Below are 24341 nucleotides of genomic sequence, written 5' to 3' on the forward strand. Positions count from 1 at the left end.
GCAGACTATGATGCCCTCCACACTTGGTGACTCACCCACATTCTCTTACGGAGACGTTCTCACAGCCCTGCTGAGACAGTTCACTGTGGCACCCATGTGATCATGAGCTCCTGCTGGGAGCCTGGCAGGCGATGTCCCAGAGGCTGAGTGGGCGGCAACCCACTGTGCTGGCCCCACAGGAAGCTGATCTTCTCCCCCCTACACGGGCCCCAGTGCCCGCTCCAGCTGCAGAGGCCAGGAAGTGGGCTGGCCAGTGGACTACTGCTGCATACCAGACCCCTAAACATAAGCAGAGAAGCCAGGACAGGGTGGGGCTGCTGGGATCTTCCTAAAAGAAGGTCCACTGATGCTAGCAAGGGATTCACTTGAGAAGGAAGTTGGTGCATTGGGCACGAGGTACAGCTGAGTTGAGGTTTGGCAATCAGAGCAAAAGAAACACAGAGTGGCCGGCTGAGTCGGCCTCCATTGCTCTTAAATAACCACATAGCTTCGTAGATGCCAGGTCTTTTCTGGTCAGGGGCTGAGACGAAGGGCTCTGTACTTGGCAACCACTGAGAACCTCCGACAAAGTGTCATAGGTGTGGGTCTCAGATGGGGTAGAGGTCTTGAGACCATCTCTGGGGAGACCATGAGGCCACTGTCCTGTTGCCATGGCTCCAGGCAGCTGCTAATCCTCCCCCTGGGCTGGACCTCCCTACTGTGTTCCCAAGCGGGCCTCACCTTGTTTGATCCTCCTTGGCAGAGTGGCCAGAGCAGAGGTCATCAAGAAGGCAGAAGCAGCCCTCCAGCAACCAGACCACCTATCTGTTATCACGGACTCCTGGAGGGCCTAGACAGAGCCAGCATCCTTCCTGAACAAGGGCTGTGTCATTTTCAGTGCCATCAACAACTCCTGATAGTGGAATCCCAGAGCCTTGCTGGGGAAGTGGGAAGAGACAGTGCTCTGATCTGACTTACAGTGGTGGGGGTGGCATCAGGGCTGAGGCGGGGAGACTAGGGGCGGAGGAAGCAGATGGCGGTAGCTGAAGCACCACTTTCCTGAGAGCTGTAGTGTGCAGCACAGCGGAGACCCAGCGTCTCGAGAGGAGGGACTAGGATGAGGAAGCAGATGCAGGAGCTCTGGCCCAGCCTCCAGCCCCCAGAACCCCAGTCTGGGAAGGTGGACAGAGTTTCTCCACAAGACGTGAGGAGTGAGAAGCAGGGGTCTTTGAGACTTGTGATGGTATCCAAACTGTTTTGTGCCTGCAGCTTGGAGGCTCAGGAGTCCTGGGGCTGCCCAGTGACTGAGAACCTTAGGATAGTCAATCCAAAGTGCTCCCTTGACTGACTTGTCCCTACAACAAGGTCTCAGTTTCTCCAGCAGCATAGTAAAGAGGCAGGGCAAAGGCATTACTAGGCACGGGGAGTTCTCATGGTGCCTAAAGACCCCAAATCTCCCCTCTCTTTACTGGGTACCGATAGCAGAGAACCAAGCAGTGTGTGCTGGAGTCCACACCATTGCAGAGGAAGGCTGATTGGTTCTCCGATCTTACTCATGGGGTCCCTCCTGCCTGCCTGCTTCCCATGCCTGGCCTGGCCCGTGGAATGGAAGGTGACAGTCACTAGCACCTGCACAGGAAGCTCCCTAGAGTGCTGGCCAAGGCCAGACAGCCAAGGGACAAAAACATCACTCAGAGAAGAGCCAGCGGACAGATCTGGGAACCGGCCCCTGGGATTAGTGGAGACCAAGAGGCACAAAAGCTCTTTGTGTATGGCAGACACAGCAGAACTGAAAAAACCTCAACTCTCAAGCCAGATCCCTTTGCTGACGATGTCTTGATACCACATCCTATAAGGAGACACACTGGGGCTCCAGGGCCATCCTTTCGCCCGTCTCTCTGGACACCCCTTGCCTCCTGGCTTGTGCCTTTATATTAAGTCCCCATAGGGACAGCCAGCCATACGTGTCCAGAAGTCTGGACAAGTGGAGGGGCCTACTTGTCTCTTGTGAGTCTTAGGCCATCAAGACAGGGCAGAGCTTGCCCCTGGGTCAATATGACAAAACCTGTGGGAAATGGCCTGTCCTGGAGAAAGAACAGTGGTTTCCTCCAGCCTGCCACCACAGGGCCTGAGAGAGGGGCTGACCCAAATTCCATAACGTGAGGAGTGAGGCCACCCCTCAGTGGCCAACCTACAAAGCTAGTCCTCAGATGAAACTCTGAGAGGGAGCTCAGCTCTGGCCCGGCCTGTGCTCCACTGGTGCCAGCCCAAAGGTGATTCTAAGGCTAAAGGCCACCCTGTGCTCAGTCAACAGCACCTCTGGTTCAAATGGCAGCCAGAAGCCAGCTCCTTTCACCCTGATATCACCCTATGTCCCATAACAGGAAAATACTCTTAGTGGGAACCAACCCTATTGTGGCCAAGCAAGGTCATGAGGGAGTGTTAGCTGGAGTTTCGATTGAGGGTAGCCTCAGTCTTTGGGAGCTCAGAAACCAGCAAGCTGCCTGGATCCTGCCTGCCTGCTGGACACACTCTACAGAGGATAGAGTAGGAGATGTGGTCAGGTGGAGATCAGCCTAAGTGGGATCCTGTTAGAGATCCTGGTTGGGGGAAGAATGGGCTATGGAACAGGGCTCACTGCCTGTCTCTGGTGTCCCAGTTGGAGGAGCCCAGGCCAGGTGAGCAGCGATCAGATGTGCTACCTTGAAACGGCCTCTTGAGGTCTCTGCTGGTCTCCGGCCAGGCCCTACTGGCTTGTTGTCCATCTCCCAATCTTGGACATGGTCACATGTGGATGAGTGAGAGGGCTGGTGACAGGAGCAAGAGAGTGAGGACAATGGCTGGAATGCAGGAGAGCCAGAATTGTGACACTGGACAAGGGGCCACACTGGGACCGCGTCTGTGTGTGGCTCACTCAGCCACAGAGCTTCTCTCTGCCCTGGGGAGCCTTCTCACCTGCTGGGTCCTACCGAAAGCTCTTCCTCACTGTGCCCACATTGCACTGTGGAGAGGTGGGCGCTGACCTCCTACTTGTCTTTAGCACAATCTGAAAATGTCTTATGTTTTATGATTTTATGTATGTGTATATGGGTGTTGTGCCTGAGTGTGTTTCTGTGCCTGCTGCCTACAGAGGTCAGAAGAGGACATTAAATTCCCTGAAACTGGAGTTACAGACCATTTTGAGCTACCGTGTGGGTGCTGGGAATTGAATCCCGGTCCTGTAGCCAGTACTCTTAACTGCCGAGCCACCTCTCCAGTCCCGAGAACTTTCTATATGAAGTTTCTTGTCGTTGTTGTCATTGCTTATGACCTCTCTGCTACACAGTGAACTGGCGAGGCAGGTTCTGTTTTTGTCCCGGGAGTGTCTGCCTCACAGGGAACACTCAGAAATGGTCTCCTTCCTAAACGCAGAGAGGGTTCTGAAGGCCTGCAGTTCCTAGATTTCTTCTCCAGCCAGAGGGCTCTGGACATTCCACCGGACCCCAGCCAGTCTCCTCATCCCACACAACCACCAGAAAGCCTCCCATACAGCATCAGAACATCTGGTGCCCCATTCACGTTGTGCCCGTTTCTGGCAAAACCCCCACCCGAGTATCCAGGATTGTTCAATCTGTCTTGATGTGCCCTGTAGAACGCCAAGCATCATGTCAGCTGCTGGAGGCAGTGAACTAGCATCCGCCATCCCTGGTCAGAGAGGAGACCCCTCAGGTTGCAGAACAGTGGAGGTGTCTTTACGGCAGGATCTGTGCAGCCTTCTTGGAAAGCGGACAGTCACTGGCGAAATGGAGCCTGGGATTAGGGGAAAGGTTGAAATCATCCTAAACATGGCGTCCAAGTCTGGCTGGGGAGGAGCACTGTGAGGAGCTGGAGCATGGGCAATCGCAATGCGGTTGGGTTCTCTCCATTGCAAACCTAATTCAAGTTTCTTGAAGAAAATGTAGAAGTACAGAAAAATTGAGAAAGACCAGGCACCGTCTACCAGATCGGCTGAAGAACCTCCTCTTGGGGACAAGCAGTGTGTGGCTGACCCCCACTTCTTTTGGCCAGGTTCTGATGTCATATGGATGTATGTCATCTTAGCTGTTCCTGGTGGGACTGCAGGATGTCATCTCAGGTTAAAGAGCTGCAAGCAGGCTCCAAGGGCAGGGAGCTGCTGGGGCAACCTCTGTGTCTAGATGAGGCCCTCAGCTCTTAGAGTCAGCAACTCCTCAGTGAGCAGCGTCCCAAGACCCAGGAAGTGCCTGGTAGAACACACACACACACACACTCATCAGTCCTGCAAGGTCAGAGAACCCCAGGTGCTCGCTTGCACTCTGCCTTGGGGATTCCCACTGCCTCCATTCCACTCTTTGAACTTCACCTGGGACATCTCTGTAGGCCACCAGACTTCTCTCAGCAGGATTCTTCTCAGACTCTCCAGGCACTAGAGGGACTGCTTTCAGTCACAGCCCAAAGAAGTTGTTGGAAAGAGGGGCGTGGTCTAAGTCACTGACAACCATACTAGGGCAGGGAAAAGGTTTCGGAGACGGAGACGAATAGACTTGGGGCATACGGGGAGCTAGGAAGATGAAGTTGCATAAACAAGAGTCTTACCCAGACAACCTGACTGTACTGCCCAGACCCCCGACTCCTCTGGAAAACCCCCTTTCTTGCCATGCCCACGGGAGCTTGCCCCTCCTTACCCAGCCTCCCCACCACACCCGAGGCACTAGCCCCGCCCTGCCTCGCCCCGCCCCTTTCACCTCCTCCACCTCTCCCTCTTGCTAGCCTGAGGGCGGGCGCCGACCTCCTACCTCGAGTGAGCACTCTGCTTAGGAGCCCGAGGGCGCTGCCTTGTCGCGAAGTGCCCGCTGTCTCCGGTGTGGGCACCCAGTTCCGCACAGGTCTGTCGCTTCCTCTCGCTGTCTGCAAACAGCCCGGGCCTGGGGTCCCGCCATTCGGACCCTGCCTGCGACGCACAGGATCCTCAAGCTTTCCTGGACATCTGCGGGGCTGACCCGCCTCTGCCCCAGTCCCTCTGGCGTCCTCTCCCCAACCTCGGAACTGCATCCCTCTGCCTTTTCTCTCCGCCGGCCTCGGAGACCCGGCGGCCGCCCCGTGTGCCTGGGTCAGGTCAGAAACCGCAAGGGACCCAGATGTCTCTCTCTGCTCATGCACCCTCGGGTCCGACCACTCCACGGCGCGCGCACCCAGTGCCAGGGAGGGTTGCGGACTGAACAAAATTTGAGGTCTCAGGAGCCGCGGGCTAGAAGGGAAGGTGGAAAGACGCAGAGGGGGCAGCCTAGGCTAGGAGGTCTGCAGCTGGACTCCGGGGGTGGAGAACGATCGGGAGAAGCAGTGGCTTGCTCATTTGGATCTGCTAGTTGGCGGGCATGGTGGGGCCAGCCATGGGGCTGTGGCCTGACACGCATGGACACCCTGTGGGATCTGGGGTCCCTGCGATTGTTTGCGCGGAGGAGGGAGTCTGGTTACCGGTCCTCCAGCCATCCCGCCCCTCTGTTGGACCGAGAACGTCCTGGAACTTTCCTTCATGTGTAGAGCCCTTCCCTCCATACCACCCCTGTGTGACTTAAGGTGATGAGGGCCAGAACCCAGGTGCCCAAAGTCAGACATGGGAACTGTTGCTCGACAACACAACGCGTCTCAGGGTCAGGTGGGATGCACTGGAGTCTCTGGCAGCACTAATACCCGATCGTAAGCTGGCATTGGCTCCCCATAAAGTAAAGGAAAGGCCCAGATTTCTGAAGAAATGGATTGTAGACGGAAGTAACCGCCTTCAGGGCAGGGAGACCCACCTGAGCTACTTCGCCAGATCGTGCGGTTCTCTCCTTGCCTCCTGACTGGTCCTAAACCTGCCTCACTTTCCCCCTGCCCTGGCCCAAGCAGCCTCCAGAAGCGTTCAGAGGTGGAGTATATGTATCTGGGGAAAGACAGGAGAAGAGGTGTCGCTAATGACTGTGGGTAGGGGTGGGGTGTGGATGTCGGACTCCAGCCCCCCCCCCCCCCAGCAAAGCGGGTGGGGGACAGAAGCATACAGCACGGGTGACTTGACACTTCCATCTCCAGATGAGTCAGGGTCCGGCCATTTCATCCTTCGGGCAACTCCGCATGTGTATGGGCTTGCTTACACCTGAAGCCTGGGCTCAGGAAAGCACCAAGGTCCCCAAGATCACAAGGCAGGTATTGGGGTAGGGGTTAGAACCTGCTGGGGAAGATGGCACTGGAGGGTGGGCTTGTCTAAGCAGGTCTTTAGCTGGACTCTGGATGCATAACCCCCTCCTTTGCTCCTCCCTCCCACAGTCGAGATGGCCTGAGGGGCAATTTTCCCGTGAACATGTAATTCTAGTGAATAAGAAAATTGCTCTTTTAAAAACGGTTCTTGCAGAATCAAATTCTACGAGGCTGGCACAGCTCTAGGGCCCATTTTGTTCTTTGTAGCTCCTAGGCTGGTCGGGAGTTGCAGCGTTTGCATAGATGGCAAGGACTGGTGGCCTGCTAAGCCACTCCTGGGCTCTGGGCAGCAGTGAGGAGGGATGGGACAGAGAGAAACCTCAGAAGCCCAGAGAAAAAGAGAGCTAGACTTAAGGTCAGAATGCGTTCAAGAGCCGCTACCCCAAGTCAGAGCCTGTTAGAGATCTCCGGAATCTCTCAGCCCTTTCCCCAGTAGCGGAGAGCTCATCTTCAGGGGTTGGTCTATCACCCACATCCAGCCCTTTTCAGGTCCTTTGCTTAGTCTTTTGGGGAGAGGTGACCCACGGGCTTCTGCAGCAGGTCTATGTGTGTTGGCCATGTGAAATAACATTTCGTGACTCCTGGCTGAACCATGGTCCTTTACAGGACAGTTCTCTACAGGAGTCCATGGGACCCATTGGTGAGCATCACTTTAGACATATCATATAGATACTTCCTGAGACCAGCCCCTGTGAGCCAATCAGCAGTTCCAACTAGGGACTCCAAGGAAGCTCCTGTCCGAATGTCTTGGTTTCCCGCCAAAGCTATGTGTGATATGGGGCCCAGCTAAAACCATTCTTGTCCCCAATCCAGGGACACTCTTCTAGACCAGGGGTTCAATGCCAACAGAAGAACTCCATCATTTACTTAGCTACAGCCATCTCGCACCTAACATTGTCTTTTAAAGCTATTTATTTATATGTATATGGGTATTTTGCCTTCATATATGTTTATGTACCATATACATGCAGTGCTATGTGTGCAGAGACCAGAAGAGGACCTCAGATCTCCGGGACTGGGATTATAGATGGCTGTAAACTGTCATGTGGGTGCTGGGAATTGAACCTGGGCTCCTCTGAAAGAGCAGCCAGTACTCTCAAACACTAAGCCATCTCTCCAGTCTTTCTCCTTTCTTAATACCAGGTCTCATATATCACGACTGGCCTCAAACTTAGTATCTAATCAGGACAGGAATGGCCTTGAGCTTCTAATCCTCTGCCTTGATCCCTTTCAAGTGCTGGACTCACAAACCTGTGCTAGCACATCTGGTTTATGCATTGCTAGGAACTGAACCCAGGTGATTGTGCATGCTAGGCAATCACTCTCCATTCCCAGCCCTACCCTTGGCCTTTGTTATTAAATAAAGTTTGTCGTGTACCTCTTGCCTTAGCTTTGTTGATGGAATAGTATCGTCGTAGTCACTGTCTGTGGTGTTTCCATGTGGTGTCCCTACTGATATTCTTTGGGATATTCTGCGGCTCTGTGATGACGCTGCTGTATTGTGACTTAATCCTACTGGAGACATGATTAACCATGAAGTCTCATCCTTCCCTCTTGTCCTGTGGCCCCTGCTTGACCTTCCTGTTGCTTTCATGTATGCGTCTTCTCAGTATCCCTCAGTGTCTTCTATTTCACCAATTCTCTCCTCAACACTATCTACATTAAAATTAGTCTTTTTTTGAAGTTGCTGTTTATTTAAATGACTGTATTTTTCGTATTTTAAAGATTTGTTTCATTTCAAATTATGTGTATCTGTGTGGGGGTTGTGTGCATGTCAGTGCAGATTACCAGAGGCCAGAGGTATCAGATCCCCCTGGAGCTGGAGTTACAAGCAGTTGTGAGCTGCCCAGCATAAATGCAGGAATCAAATCTGGGTCCTCTGCAAGAACAGCCTCGGCTCTTAACAGATGGGTCGCCTTTACTGGCACGAAATGGCTGTGTTTTTCATGTCCAAGTTCTGTGGCTTCCAAGTAGGGGACCTGCTCCATTTACTCATTATTCCTTATAATGTTTTATCCATACTGCACTCAAAGATCTTACACTTAACTGAAACATGTTCCGGGCATACTAGTTAAATCATTAAATCATCTTATTTTATTTTAGCTTTTCCAGGTGAATCCACTGCTGGTCCCCTCTGTCTTGGTCTTCCAGGTCATATTCCTTAGCATCTTTGAGCCTTGAGAACTTGGGACTTTGGTGAGTTGGCCTGTGGGGAGGAACATTTTTATTTCCTTGTTGCTGCTGCGGTTCTCTCTTGGATCCCCACACCCCGGTCTGCCTTTCCTTATTCTTCAGATTGCAGTTGCCTCTGCTAGGTCCTGCACCCCTGGACTAGGTTCTTCCCTGACAGTTGTGAAAGTGTCCCATGTCTGCTCTGGCCTAGGCCACTATAGATCAGCTGAGCAGACCCAGGTCTCTGAGGACAGCATAGCTAGTGGACAGCCTGGCTCAGGCCGAGGGCTCCTGCCTTGCTATGGCCTGTCCCTGGCCTGTGTCCTCCTAGTACTTCAACCATGGGCACCAGTCCTGCCCATCTTCTTCTTGCCCAGCAACGGAGATGTTTATTTCTTCTTGGGCATCTTGCTTTTATGAAAAACTTCAAACACAAACACAAATGCATCTGCCACTCATCTGTCAGGCACTGTCCGCCCACACCTGCCTCTCCGCTTTCTCCACAAAGCCCATGCACTGCCTCTGTGTCCTCCCTCTGCTTTCCGGGCCTTAGTTCGCCTGGCTCTGCCATGTGCTGGGCTGTTGACCCCCTCCTGTGCTGTGCCCGCAGCCTGGTGTGTTCCTGTTGGCTGAGCTGTTATGTCTGTTCTGTGTGTTTGTCCTCTCTGCACTAGGCACCTTTCCATCCCATAGCGAGCACTAAGCCTGGACTTAAGGATATCTGTTCTGCCATTGCTAAGCAAGAGACAGACCTTTGCCCTGGGCAGGCAGTACCTTCAGCCTGGTGTCCTCGGGGGCGAGAAGCGGGCCAGCCACTGTATAGTACAGGGACTTCTGGAGTCACCGCTGCTGCAGAGTCTCAGGCCCTGCTGGGGCTTTAAACCGGCCTACTGGGGACAGCATTCCTAAGATCCCCTGTCGGGGGAGAGTCCCACCCCAGAGAGAATCCAACCTTGTACTTACTGGCAGAGCAGGCCTAGGATGCCATATGTGTTGGGTACGACTGGCTTACGGCAGCCATGGCATCTCAGCCTCCCCATCCTTTTCTATCAGCCACTTCTCCTCATAGTTTGGGGACCCCTGGGAGGTGATACCCACTGAGTTTATGTCACCTTCCTGAAATACTGCCCTCCAGGGCTCTGAGAGGTTTTGGAGAGAGGGTGCTGGACATCAGACCAAGCCAGGGGAGTCATGGGTTGCGTGCGCATCCTAGGCCAGTCACTGTAGTATAAGTATTGACAGGTAACGCCCACCTTGGCTCGTGGAGCCACCCATCCTCTCGTGGCTTCTTCTTTCTCTCCAGCTTGTTTTCCAAACAATTTGCTTAATGCGATTCCCGGCCAAGTCGAGCATGATTAATGGTGTTTACCCACTACGGTCGGGCAGGCGGACTGGGGGTGGCTGGAAGAAGGAATGCCCGAATGTGTCCACTCACGACACTCTCTTCTCTTGCAGAGACACACGTAGGCTGGTACCTAGCCTGAAGCCGGCAGCATGGAGCCCCTCTTTCAAGCTTCTACACCCAGCTGGAATGCCTCAGCTGCTTCCAGTGGTAACCACAACTGGTCACTGGTGAGCCCAGTGTCATCGATAGGAGCCCAGGCAGTACTAGTGCCCGTTCTCTACCTGCTGGTGTGCACGGTGGGGCTGGGTGGAAATACACTGGTCATCTATGTGGTGCTGCGGCATGCCAAGATGAAGACGGTTACTAATGTGTACATACTGAACCTGGCTGTAGCTGATGTCTTGTTTATGTTGGGGCTTCCCTTCCTGGCTACGCAGAATGCCGTCTCCTACTGGCCTTTCGGCCCCTTCCTGTGCCGCCTGGTCATGACGCTGGATGGCATCAACCAGTTCACCAGTATCTTCTGCCTGATGGTCATGAGTGTCGATCGCTACCTGGCTGTGGTCCACCCTCTCCGCTCAGCTCGGTGGCGTCGCCCACGGGTAGCCAAGCTGGCCAGTGCTGCTGTCTGGGTCTTCTCACTGCTCATGTCTCTGCCACTCTTGGTCTTCGCCGACATCCAGGAGGGCTGGGGCACCTGCAACCTGAGCTGGCCGGAGCCTGTGCAACTGTGGCGTGCAGCCTTCATCACCTACACGTCTGTGCTGGGCTTCTTTGGGCCCCTGCTGGTCATCTGTTTGTGCTACCTGCTCATCGTGGTGAAGGTGAAGGCGGCAGGTGTGCGCGTGGGCTCCTCCCGGCGACGGCGCTCAGAGCGTAAGGTGACTCGCATGGTGGTGGTGGTGGTGCTGGTGTTCGTGGGCTGCTGGCTGCCTTTCTTCATCATCAACATCGTCAACCTGGCCTTCACGCTGCCAGAGGAACCCACCTCTGCCGGCCTCTACTTCTTTGTGGTGGTCCTGTCTTATGCCAACAGCTGTGCCAACCCCCTGCTCTATGGTTTTCTCTCCGATAACTTCCGCCAGAGCTTCCGGAAGGTTCTGTGTCTCCGTAGAGGATATGGTATGGAGGATGCAGATGCCATAGAGCCGCGGCCAGAGAAGAGTGGGCGGCCGCAGGCCACACTGCCCACACGCAGCGGCGAGGCCAATGGGCTCATGCAAACCAGCAGGCTTTGAGTGCCCCAGCAGCACCCAGGTCCGGCTAGGCCTCTCTGAAGTTGTCTTCTGGGATGTGAGGGGGCTGAGATGCTCTTATCCCCAGGTCTGCAAGTTGGATTCTTCTTGGTAGCAGTGTGAAGACAGCTGCCTGGGGCTAAGCCATGGGTAGTCAGCACAGCTGGTGTTCTGTGGTGACTGACCCTCGCTTTCACCAAAATGTTCTGCCAGGCCAGGGTCTGAGAGTTTGGAGGTCCTGAGATGGTCTTGGCAGGGAGAAAGGGCTGGATTTGCCCTCTGGAAATATTCAGGCACCTTCACCTCCAGTGTGGCACGATTGTCAGCCTCTCAGGCCAAGAAGCAGCTTTCCGGGAGGAAGCCCGGAGACGCTCGTGCAAACTGTTGGTTCATGCCAGAGACTGCCCTCCCTGAAGCCATGCTGGTCAGCTGGCCCTCAGCCTCTGCTCCATCCACCTTCTGGCCAGCATGGAAGCCAATTGAAAGGTACCCATGTGTGCTGGGCCCCCAGCCTCCGCTTACAGAGCTTCTAGGCCTCTGCAATCTTGCAGCTGCATGCACTTTGAGGACAGTTGAAGCAAAGCTGCACTGATCCGGGGACAGAGGAAGTAAAACCCTAGGGCACTACTCTGGCCTTTCTGCCATTTCTCCAGCATGAGGAAAGTGAGGCCTGTGCAGGGCAGACACATGGTGAAGATCAGGAAGAGGAACAGACTCACCAGGACTCGGTCTATTCAGAGTGGCCCAGAAAGGGTGGCCCCAGGAAAAGACTCTGCAGAGGCTTCCTTGAGGCTCAGAGACTGAGGACTTCACAATGATCTTTCTCCTTAAGGCAAAATGCTGGGGCTCTCTCTGTTCTTGGAGAGGGGGTAGGGTGAGCAGGTAGCAGGCAGGAACTGTTCCCAGTGCAAACAGCACAGTCTGGAAAGCCCTACCGTGTGAGATAGTGCAAATGCCAGGGCCAAAGAGGGCCAAGTCCCTGGGGAACCTGTGATCCCCCTCAGCCCCCTCCAGCAGCTTCTCCACTCAGACCCAGAATGTGCTCAAAGAACCCCCGGGGTCCCCAGGGCGCCCTTGGGCCTTTCTGAAGCTGGAGAAAGAAGTAATCGTATTATTTCCCTGCTCTGGGCAGCCCTGCCTGGCAGTGCTTGGCTCCCTAGGAGGGTGCAGAGGCCAGGCCAGCAAGACTGGCCAGAGAAAGACTGTGGGGGTGCTAGGTCACATCTGAGAACGTGACCCCTCCCTAGACAGATGCTGAGCCTGGAAGCTCATCCTTCATAATGAGGGCTCTTGTGTCTTACAGCCTGCCCCAAATAAATGAGAAAATAAAGTGTTTAATTCCTTCCCAAAGCAAATATTGTCCATGGAGCCAAGTGAAGTCAGTTCAAAGCAGAGAACTCCACGGCTGTAATGTCATCTGCTCCCAGAGACCTGACCTCTGGCAAGGAAGGGCAGGGACATTTCCATTTGCTGGTCCTGGACCCAGTTCTCAGGAACTGGTGGCAAAACCCACCCCACCCATCAATGTCAGCATCCCAAAGAGGGGTGTTTCCAGAGGAAACTGAGGCCACTTTACCCCCTAGCCTCTGCCCACCATTGGGCCTTCTCTTAGGATTGGGTTGCAAAGGGCAACCATACCAAATGGCCCAGGAGAGTGAGCAGAAGGCTCAGGTCTCTGCCGACAGTTTTAATAAAGGGGGTTCCTGACCGGACAAAAGTGCTCTTAAAGGTACAGACATGGCAGGTAGCCAGCACCCTCTTGCAGGGAGCGAGGCACAAACACGCCCCATGGACTTGGACATAGAAATGAATGGAGGGTGCTTCTTAGACTATCCTTGGTTCTAGAAGCTTCCCCTACACCTCTGGGCACCCTGTTCCTTTTCTCGCCAGCCTGAAGCCCCATATAGCAGTAGCAGTATCCAGGCCCAGCATCAGGGAGCCTATTCCCTTTAACTCCAATCCATCCAGGCTCACACCCCAACAGGGCTGCAGTCTGGCCGTACTGCACTCTTGTGACCTTTAGCCATTCCACCGGCCACGTGATGGTCAAATGCATACCGTCCCTGCCCCCAGATCCAAATTACTGGTATACAATGCCGCTTTCCAGTCCAGATGGTGGATCTGGCCGTACTGACCCCACGGCAGGCATCAGTCAGTTCCTCTGCTTCCCTAAGCTAGGCTGGAAGAGTGTTCTGACAGAGGGAACCAAGTGTGTGAAGCCTCAGAGGAGCACAGGCAAATGCACCCTCCTGTCAGGGACACGTTGGGCAGGAAAGAGAATAGGTGCAGTCCCCAACTCTGCCTCAAAGGTCTCATCATGGGTCACCAGCAAGTAGGATGAGAGATGTCAACCAGGGAGGGGAGAGCTAGGGTGTGGATAGTGCGCAGGTGCTGGGCTACCAGGAATGGAGTAGGAGGTGGGCTGAGCAAGATGGGGGACTGAGATGAGGCTCCCAAGGTGCTGAGAGGCTAACACAACCTCCCTGGCAAGAGCCGGGGAACCCCAGACTGGTTTCTGATTAGGGAACTCTGAGGGCGAGACCTGGGATTGAGAGCGGTGTGGACTATTCTGGGAGGTCCAAACTTAGCCGACATGGAGGGGCAGGGGAGACAAAGCCCTGGACACCCCAAATGCACCTATATTAAAGGCCTGATGGGTGTCCAGGAGAACCATGAGTCCTGGACAACATAAGTACTGGGATGTCCTCCACTGCAGTCCCAGAGAATTGCAGGGGTAACCCAAAGCAAACATCCTGGGGCCGCCGTGGCGGTCTGCTGATCTACTTTATGGCTCTGTCTGCATCAGTGGGTTTTATGGGACACTGGGTTCCAGCGACTGAGTGACCTTGCCCAGGAAATCTGGCCTGTGAGGCAGGGCTGAGGATGGGGAGGGGACAGGAGATGTCTGTTTGCCTGGCAGGGTGGGGTGCAGCCTGGACATGGTGGGGGCAGAGAGGCAGTCCCCTCAGTAGAGCCGTAGTTGAGCCACTCCTTTCGTCCCCTCACCCCTAGCAGCAGGAGTAATGTCAGGGATCCCGTGGCAGATTCTGAGAGTAAAGAATATTGTTCCCATCAGCCACCACTTTCAGGTGTCCTAAGGAAGGACAGATGGATAAGTAAAGATGGCAGGCTGCCACTGGCCCAGGTACTTAGGGACACCATTGCTTCCTACTAAGTAGGAGAAACTGAAGATAGCAAGAGAGAGCTTGGGTGGGGATGTTCATTCGGTCTCTCCCGCTTCTCACCCTTTAGGGCCCGCTTTCTGTGTTTCCTGGGATCCTGTCCTCTGTCATGGGGAACGGGGCCTCTCCATGCGAGTGGCAACAGGGAGGTTTGGTGGAAGGACACTTAGTGCTTACCTGGAAACAATGGGCGCACGTATAAGCCGTGACGGAGGGAGGGGCAGCATCATCAGATCAGAAGAGAATACAAGAGAGAGGCCCCATGCAGAAACAGCCAGGGACAGGGGCCTCTACCCTTCCTCCTTCCCGGCTCTCTCCATAGTCAGGCACCACTGAAAGCTGTGGATGGGTCCATCGCTATCCAGAGTGAGTGCCGGCCAGTGGGAAGGTTGAGAATGGGCAGGCGAGCTGGAGATACCTGTCCCTTCGCTCTGGTCACAGGAGAGGACACCTGTCCATCTCGCCCATTTCTCCTCCCTCCCATGAGGCCTGAAGGAGCTAATGGCAAGGCCTATTACCTCAGAAGTCTGTATCCTCACTTCTAACTCAGTCCTGAGTAGTTTGCACTAGGTCTCTTGGAACAAGTCGGGGTGCTCCTCCTGCCCACCCAGCTGTGCTCCCTCCCACGGCCCCCAGTGACATCATGTGCTTGGTGTGAGTGGACCACATTTTGCCAAGAGCCTTGTGTACATGCCGTCGTGCAGCATTTGTCCCATCATGGGTTTATCACACAGCATGATGTCCCCAAGGCTCATCTCTGGGTCCTGACAGGTGTCAGCACATCCTGGATAGTACTTTATTGCATCTGGGGCATGCTTCATGCTTGGCAGACATGTGGGTTGTGCCACCATTTGGGCTTGGTAATGTAGAAACCACATGTGGTTGCATAAACCTATAATCCCAGCACTTGGGTGATGGCAGCAGGAGGCTCGGGAGCCAGGAGCTCAAGGCCAGCCAGCCTCAGCTGTAGTGTGCTCGAGGCCAGTCTGGGTTACACAAGGCCTTGTCTCTGTCTGTCTGTCTGACTATCTATCTATCTATCTATCTATCTATCTATCTATATTTCAGAAAATTAAACTCCAAGCCTTCTAGTCTGTTTATTCCTTCTCATCAATACTATTTCTGCAGAGTTAAAAAGTAGATCTTTTATGCAGTATTTGTTATAGCATTGCCCATAATAGACAGCAGCTAGAAACACCCTCATAGCAGCAGGTGAGTTCTCGCCATGTGCTGGAATATTACTTAGCCATAAAAACAAAAGAAGTTCTGATGCCTGTGACAACGAGACAGAAACCCAGAAATGTGATGGCCAAGCCAGGCATGGTGACTCAGCCTGTAACTCCGGCACATGGGAGAATGAGCCATCAGGACTGCATCTAGAACTAGGTGATTGGCAGCCCCTGATACAGGCTTTGGGAACAGAACTCAGGTCCTATGCGAGAACAACAAGCCCTCTTAACAACCCCAAGTCACCTCTCCAAACTCGAGAATCACAATTTTGAGACCAATCTCAGATACAGAAAGAGACTGTGTCTCAAAAAGGAAAGAAGGAAGGGGGAGGATGTGGAAATGGAGGGGATGCTCTGTGAGAGGCACATCAAGTACACCTGTGATTCCACTTGCTCAAGATGCCCAGGAGGGGCAGAACCACAAGGACAAGAGTAGAATCCATCGTTAGGGCACAGAAGGAGACTAGGTGGCCACCCATAAGCACAGATTCCTTGAGGAGCTGAATGGAGGTGGAGGCTCCCCAAGCTGTGTTAAATGTTACTTGACTGTTTGCCACCAACTAGTAAGTTTAATGTTGTGTGAGTTCAGCTAATGATTCAGGATTTTGTTTTGATGGGAATCCACTCAGCTGGAAATCAAATACAAGACAAACCTCCCTTGGCAGGGAGCATCGCTGGAATGTCTGTGCACCTGAATATTTTTCCTTCCATCTTTCCTCTTTTATGGGGGGGGGGGGGGGGTTGTTGTTTGGGTTTGGTTTTTTTTCTTCAAGAAAAGGTTTCTCTGTGTATCCTTGGTTGTCCTAGAATTCAATCTGTAAACTAGACTAGAACTCAAATTCATAGAGATCTGCCTGTCACTGCCTCCTAAGTGCTAGGATTAAAGTCGTCACTGCCTCCTAAGTGCTGGGATTAAAGGCATGCACCACCACGGCCCAGCTCTTTCTCTTTTAAAGCCAGGGTCTCACTATGTAGCCCTGACTGGCCTCAAACTCACAGAGATCCCCCTGCCTCTGCCTTCCAAGTGTTGGGTTTAAAGATGTACTCTACCATATCTGACATTTTCCTTTTCGAAGATTGATTTATGATTTTTAATTATGTATTGGTATACGCACATGCATGTGGGTAGCTGCATGTGAGTGCAGGTGTTATGAAGACCAGAGATGCCAGATCCTCTGGAACTGGAGTTGCAGGTGGTTGTGAGCTACCAAACACGGATTTCTGAGAGCCAAAGTCAGAAAGAGCACAAGCACCTTTAACCGCGGAGCTGTCCCTCCAGTCTCTGTATATTTTTCTTAGTTTTATCACATGGAGTGGAGCCAGCGTGTTCCTGATTAACTCTGGTTCTGCACAGCTGGCGGTTCAGGCTGCTGCCATAAATTCCCCCTAACTCTAATCTCTAATTGCTCGGGATAGTGGCCAGAGTGCCATTGATTTTCCATCTCGGGCCTTTTCACAGGGTGTGCTTATCACTCTGTCAGGATCGGCCGTGGCCCACACGCTTTTATCGCTGTGCAGAAAATCGAATCCTGACAATCACATCCCCTCCCAGCTCTGGTCATCTTAAGATGCTGTGTAGGGGTGACTGTGGGGTGCAGGCACCTCCCCAAGAGTGCAGGAAGACTCTTAGTCTTGTGTTGGGTCCCCCACCCATCTAGAGTTTGCCAAATACCCTTTGCTGCCTTCGGAGAGCTGGGAACTCCCTTGATCTGTCCTGCCCACACTATGGCAGTGATTTTATCAGCCCATGGTGACATTGCCTCCTAATGAGCCCAGTTCTGCTCCTCCGAATGGGCCACCTGGAAGCAGGCCTGGCCATGACTTTCCTGTCTCTCCGGCCTGGTGGTAGGCATCATGTGGGCTGCATGTGTGGAGGAGACTTTCCTGTACCCATCTGTACATGGCATCATGTGCACTGGGGAACTGTGGGACCGGGTTGGGCTGAGTGAAGGTGCTGTTCTCTGGCAGTCCCTGTCCAAAGTCTTTGAAGACAGCACCCTGGGAGAACAGGCACCCTTTGACCCCCAAGTCACCACCCCACAAATCCCAGCTGTTCTTCCCACATGACCCTTCATCTCAACAGCAAGAGGCCAGGTGTCTGCACCATGGCCAGGTGCCAACTGCTCCGCCCTTCCGAGTCCCCATAGGAGACTCCAGCCCGGGCTCCCTAGCAGTCTTGAAGCACCAGCTGTGTTCACACTGTACAGCTGTCAGGAGGCAACGGGACTCCCTGGGTCTGCATAAGAGGCTTGGCTGTGGAGGCCCCAACTGGACATGCGAGCTGAACAGAATGCAGGCTTTAAATGGGGGCATCTAGGCTGGTCCTCTCACCCCAGAACAAGGCAGAGCAACCACTGTGTCTAGCCTGAGGCTCAACAGGCTCCTATCAAGCCCAGCCATTCACCCTGGTGCTTTAGTGGTCAGGCAGCAGGTCTAAGGATGCATAGGCTCGGCCAGGCTTGGCTTCTCTGCTACCCAAGCTGGACCTCAGCATCTGGGGACCAGGACCTGAGAAGAGTCTCCCTTGGGCCTCTCCCTTCCTGTTTGGGTACAGTGTGGGAGTCTCTGCACGGGACCCTCTCTGTTCTACAGCCCCTACTAGCACCTGAAGGCAGTTCCTGACATATCTCCTGCTTGCCCAGCATCCTGGGTGTGTCCAGCTATTCTAACTGTAAGTGGACACAAACCGAGGGTCAAAGTTCAACCTGAGCTCCACCGACCTCAGTATCCTGAGTAGGGCTGGATCCCTGAGACAAGAACAGGCCTGGGCACCTGTCCCATTCACTGCGTCTGGGACCTTTCTGGACCATTATGCTTAGGTTTCTGCAGGCCATCCTGAGGCAGGGTACCCTTTGTTTTCAGGAGATGGCCAGGGCACCCCATGTCCACTTGGAGTGGACATCTCTTGGTAAGAAAGTGGGAGATTCCCTAGAGTTAGGCTGGGAAAGTCCTGTCTAGGGAGACTGTCAAGAGAGTTGATACTGTACGGGGCCATGGAATGGAGTCATGTCTCCAATGCCTTGTTCCCCGTTTCCTCTGCCCCCTCAGCTGACCATCCCTGAGTTCTGTAGGGTTCAGAGACTATTGTATGATAGTCATACTTTCCATTTTGAATTAGTGAGTTTATTACGTACATAGCAATCCAAGTTAAAAAAAATAACTAGCAAAAGACAGACATAGATGATGGCGAACCATCAGCAACCTGGGTGCTCAAAACAGCCAACCTTAGTTGATTTGCGAAGTCTCTTTAAGGCGACCACCTGGAGTTCCCAATAGAGACTGTCCTGAGCAGAGCAGAGTGTCTGTCCCCCTTAGAAGAGGCTTCCAAAGAAAATAACAAATAAAAAATAGAGATGACACCATCAAATCAGGGGCATGCAAATCTGCATGTAGCAGAAACCAAGTGGGTAAGTTGAGGCAGTCAGTTGAGGTCTTGAATCAAGGTTCATCTCTGTGGATGATCTTTCCCTGGCTGAACTGCTGACTTCCTGTCCCTGTCATCTCACTGTTGAGTCATAGGAAGAGCAAAAGTCAGTCCTGAGAGACGGTTTCTCTCCTCAAGGCCGTGCTTTCACTCGGGCTATTGGCTCGGCTTTCCTCCCGGCCACAGCCTCTCCTCAGACAAGGGGTCTGGGGGGGGACACTCTGAGGCAAAGATGGGTCTGACGTGAAAGGCAGGACAACCCTGCCCCCACAGCCAGCTTCTTGATAAGCACAAACAAGAGGTGACAACTTACCGATACAGCGTCCATTATGTCTTTCCTGTTGCTCATCCTGGCACTGTCAGTTAAGGTGAACAGATGGAAATATTGCTTGGCAAAGCTTTCAACCTTGGCTCATGGTGGTAGTCCTAAGGTATCATGAGGGAGTTCGTGCCTATTGGTCACCACAGTGACCCAGAGGGTCACCATGTTCTCGAGGAAGGATATAGGAGCTGTGTCACCTGTTCATGCTTCCCTGACCACAGCCTTGAGAAGTCCCTGGACTCAACTCACCCTTCCAGTTGTGAAGGCTTCCTGTCCTTGGGAACATGGAAAGGCCTAGAAAACACAGGGCTCAGGGGCCAAGGGTCTCCCAGGACAAAACCTGAGGGTCTTTGGGTATCTGGAGCCCCATGACCACACAGCACCAATAGCCCTGGCACCGCACAGAGAGAGAGGAGCCCTCAGACCACCAATTGACATCTTCGGCCATGCTCCCGTGTTTCTGCCTGCAGCGATGTAGGCTGGATCCTGGCCAACTTGGCTAGCCTTGAGGTGCCAAATGAAACTCTCGGGGTTACCCTAAAGAGAAGAGCCAGGAGGAGCAGGGGAGGCTCATGGGAACCAGCTGGGGTTGGCGAGGGACAGGTGTGTGGGGGTCGACAACCTTAGGGACAGGTGGGGGGGATCGACGACCTTAGGGACAGGTGTGTGGGGGTTGACGACCTTAGGGACAGGTGTAGGGGGGTCGACGACCTTAGGGACAGGTGTAGGGGGGTCGACGACCTTAGGGACAGGTGTAGGTGGGTCGACAACCTTAGAGACAGGTGTGGGGGGAGTTGACGACCTTAGGGACAGGTGTGTGGGGGTTGACGACCTTAGAGACAGGTGTGGGGGGTCGACGACCTCAGGGACAGGTATAGGGGGGTCAACAACCTTAGGGACAGGTGGGGGGGGGTCGGCGACCTTAGTCACTAACCTGAGGGCAGGTGGAGGTTGGGATGTGTCTTGCCACACCTTTTACACAGAGGAAGAGGGGTACAGCCAGGAAAGGTGACCCTAATCTTTCCCATGTCTAAGAATAAGACGACCCCCTGTGGTCTAATACCAGGCTCTGGGGCCTGTATCCGAACCTTCCCCCATACCCAGCCCTTTCCAGGTGGGAGACTTCATGAGTCCCATTCAAGCCCTCAGTGCTCAATTGCTGCTCACCCCAAGAGTGAGGTGAGGCTACAGCTGCCCCATGCCAGATCCCCCCACTGCTCTTGCCTCCTTCCATCTCCTCAGCCTTCCAGAGTTAGCCTCAAGTTTCAGCCTCCGTTGACCTCCCCCTCACCTACCCAGCCCAGTGGGTGCTTTGAAAGGGGATGTGGGCTGCACAGTCAGGCCTGGCACAGCCCTTTATGGGCAGAGACAAAGGCCCTCTCCTAGGTAGCACATGGCCTCCCCACATCCCTATTATATGGGGGGGGGAGATTAAAAAAACTGTTTGTGACCCACATCACAAACAGACTAACAAATGACCCTACTCAAGTCTAGCTTGGTAAACCCAGTGGGTTTAACTGAGGTTACTCACCGAAGCATGGGCAACTCATGGGCAACTCCACCAGCCAAGAAAACGCCTCTCTCTCTGCTATTGTTGACTGTCTATCCTCAGGGAGAGGCGAGGCCTGTGGGTAGCACCGCTAACAACTGTTGCCCCTGCAATCCAGGAGGAAGGGTGGGGCTTGTGAAGTCCTGACTCCCAGCACATAGCTGCAATCTTGAGGAGGGGCAGGACTTCATTAGCCCCTCCTCCCAGCAACCGTTAACTCTCTATACATCCACAGGGAGAGGTCAGAACCTTGCGAGCCCCTCTCCCTGCCATGAAGAACCATGAATAGACCAGTTTGGGGCAAGACTTGTGCAGTCCCTGCGTGCTCGAGAGTACAGCAGCAGTGCCAATCCCAAAGATCAGCCACCCACAGCAGTGCTGAGAGGCCTTTCAGCCAGCAGCCACACGCCCAGCGCCACAGCTCTCTGTACTGCGTCCCCACAAGAACAGGCCAGACTCACCCACTACTGAGAGCTGACTCCAGAGTGTCAGGTATGAAATGGGAGCCACTGAGAGCCACAGTCCAGGGAGGGTACTGCTGCTGGTGCTTGGGGGATGTCTCTGCACAGTGTGGATGGTGAGGTGAGCACTCTTGGAGCTCTGAGTCCCCGATGTCCCCGTACCTGGTCCCACATAGCAGACATTCCAGGCCGTCATCTCGCTGCCAGGCAGAGGGAAACCTGACCAACTTGCCCAGGGTGGAATGAAGGCACGTCCCTCTCCCCACATTTCCTTCCACTTCCTGTTATTATCCCATAGTAGTGCTGCCGGCCTGGTCAGCTGTGGGCATGGCTCTTTTCCCCAGTACTCAGTCAAAGAACCCTTTCATACTGCCTGGCGCCTGTGGCTTACCCTGGTCCATCCAAGACCAGTAGGCTAAGGGCTGGCTCCATAGAGCTGAGTAGAAGGCGGGAAGAGATCTTTCACTCACCACTCCGCCTGCCCTAGGGCACCTGCCTCGGGCTCTCTCAGCCTCACTAGGGTTCCTCTGCACCTTATGCAGTATAGGGCTTCAGGCTGGTGTCACCCTGCTCCAGGAAGCTGAACTTGCCTCTTGTCTAGGGTAATGAGTTCCATAGTGCGGGGCTTGGTGAGGAAACTGGTATAGGAGACCCAGGCTGGGGCCATCACGCTGCACCCAACAAGCTAGGCCACTGACTCACCCAGTCACAGTGTCTATCTGTGGACAAATGGAGCTCTGCGGAGTTGCATCCGGTCATGCTCTGTGACGCCCCCTCCCCCACACGCTGTATCCCAATCAGCCTCAAGGTAGAGAGGTTTGTGCCCCTGAGCTACCCTAGTAGGGATGGTTTTGGGGGATCTCCCCACAATCCCTGGTGGGTCCAAGACCAAACCCACACAGGACTCCCTCATTCCTGTTTAGTCCCCAAGCACACACTACTCCCAGAGGCTGAGTGCCCCTGAGCCAAACTGCCTATTCAGGGAGGCTTATAGCTAGTGTTTGGGGGTAAACTAGCCTCATCCTGTAGCTTGGTATAGCTGGAGTCCAGTTACATTCCCAGCTTCCCTTTAGACCATCCACTCTGATGACCAGGAAAGAGGGGAAGAGGTAAGGAAAATGAGTTAAGGGCAGCCATGACTGCTAGCCACAGGTGACAGTTCACACCAGCTCAGCACCCGGCAGACACAGAGATAGCAGTTTGTCACCCATTTGTCGGCTGTGATGACTCAGATGGGGGAGGTGTGAAGACAGAGGTCTAGTGACTGAATCACCCTCCCTCAGGCCAGGCAGCACCCCCCCTCCTTTCCCAAACATCTCTGTCTGGCCTGGTTGATTGGGGACCTTTCTCTGAAAGAATTAGGTGACTAGCGCCAGGGTTGGAGACTCTTTATAGTCTCCTAGAGAAAGATGGCACCATGAGTCTGAGCATTGTTCTCTGAAATAAATGGGCTGTCATGGCAGGATCAAATGTGTCCTCTGTAGCAGGGCAGACAGTGAAGTCACTGAGGGATGCTACTGGCCCCAGCCAGATCTAGCCCCAGAGTCCTTCTCCCTAAAGTGTTGGGGGAAGGGCCTTTTCAGGAGTGAGGGATAGGGAGGAGCCTGGGGTTTTCAACTCTAGACCTGCTGTGGGGGGCTGGGGTGTCTTTCTGACTAGGGGACTAGCCAGACAGGTGTATACGTCTTGAACTCTGGGTAGAGTGGTCAGCATTCAGGGTGACTCGGTGGACAGGACAGCGCGTCTCAGGCCAGAAATAGCTCTGGCTGAGAGCAGCCACCAGCATCACCGTGACGACAGGGTGTCATGGCTCCCAGCATAGATAACCTGCTGTGGCGTGGAGAAGCTATGCCCAGCCCTAGAAGCCTGCAAAGCCATGTTCCGTATGACACAGAGCTGGGAAGTGGGAAGCTTGCACCAGAGAGGGCAGCTGGGGTACTAGGCACGGGGGACTCAGCACCCCAACACCCTATGAGTCATCCCCCTCCTCAGAGAGGTGGTCAGTAGTCCATAAAGGTGCTTGAGTAACCTGGACAGCAGACAGTGAGTTTGGGGCTCTGTTGTTCAGGCCCCCATTCCAGGACATGGACGAAGCGTAGGATGAGTGACGGAGGTGGGGGGTAGGGTCGGGGGAGCAGGTCTGAGGCCAGGTATATGGAAATAGATCCCACAGCAGCCAGTAAAGGCCAGCCAGTCCAAGGAAGAATGAGCAACAGATCTGTAATTGTGGCTGTAGTGTCAATTCTTGGTCTCCAAGAAACTAACCGTTTGGTCCAGGCAGGAGGCTCAAGGGGCGGTGGATGCTGGGAGGGAAGCTGAAGAGCATCCCAGGCAAACCCAAACAGATTGTATCCAGGCTCAGCTGGTTAGTACTGTCTATACAGCACTATGCAGCATGGGGTTAAGTCGGAGACACTTGCGTTCCTTGGTGGTAACATAGTACCAGGGAAGCTGTGCATGGGCAGCCCTTTCTACCTTTGCTCTACTGAGGTCATTGCCCACTTGTGTTGGAATTCTCTCCTCCAGGCATAACAGCCTTACCATCTTCATCAAAGAAGCTGTGGTCACTTGCAAGTGACCATCAAGATTGGATTTGTTGACCGTTGACCTTTACTGAAGGGGAGAGTGAGAGGGTTCCCCACTCCTCACCAGAGATCTCAGTCCTTCCTATCCCTCCAAGCCAGATGTATGTGGCCCACCCCAGCTGCATGTAGTCTTGGTGGCTCTGAGAGTGACAGAGGTGATTACCTCGGGGGTGGGGCAGGGGGAGAGAATTGTCATCTATGTTGGGGGTCAATGACACAGCTGCTAGGTGGGGGTACGCAACCCCTTACCCATGCTCTGTAAGTAAGCCAATAGACTCATTGGTTCACCAAGCAAGAATCAGGTGAAACTGTACTTTGATCTGTTGTAGGTGGTGCCCTATCTGGGGGGAAGAAGGTGTTTGTCCTCATAGCCCCAAGAAAAGTTCAAGCAACACAATTACTGGGGTCCCATAGGTGCCCCTGGACAGCACAGCATCAGAGAGAGCAACTGTGTTTCCTCTTTCAACTTAATCCATGGGCCCAGAGTAGGCAGAGGGTATTATGTTATCTGTCTCCTTAGACTGACGTGACCACCACCATCTTGAATCTGGGCAGCTCTGATGATTCAGCCTGAGACTCTGGAGATCCAGCCTATGGCCTCACCCTCCTGGGGCGGGAAGTCTCAGA

The 24341-nt window shown here is 53.8% G+C and overlaps 1 protein-coding gene across 1 annotated transcript; it reads left to right on the top strand.

Moving 5' to 3' along the window:
• The first annotated feature begins 9861 nt into the window (after positions 1–9861).
• Sstr5 (somatostatin receptor 5) lies at positions 9862–10965 on the top strand. The gene has a single exon (XM_041676547.1). It carries the CDS (start codon positions 9877–9879, stop codon positions 10963–10965), a length of 1089 nt encoding a protein of 362 aa, XP_041532481.1. The 5' UTR covers positions 9862–9876.
• Positions 10966–24341: the final 13376 nt, after the last annotated feature.

Source organism: Microtus oregoni, unplaced genomic scaffold, assembly GCF_018167655.1.
Source record: "Microtus oregoni isolate MIOR12 unplaced genomic scaffold, Mior012 000027F_ref0000203, whole genome shotgun sequence".
NCBI lineage: Eukaryota > Metazoa > Chordata > Mammalia > Rodentia > Cricetidae > Microtus > Microtus oregoni.

Bases quoted from the DNA above. Each gene is read 5' to 3' on its own strand.
- Sstr5 (XM_041676547.1), top strand. From the start codon at position 9,877: ATGGAGCCCCTCTTTCAAGCTTCTACACCCAGCTGGAATGCCTCAGCT.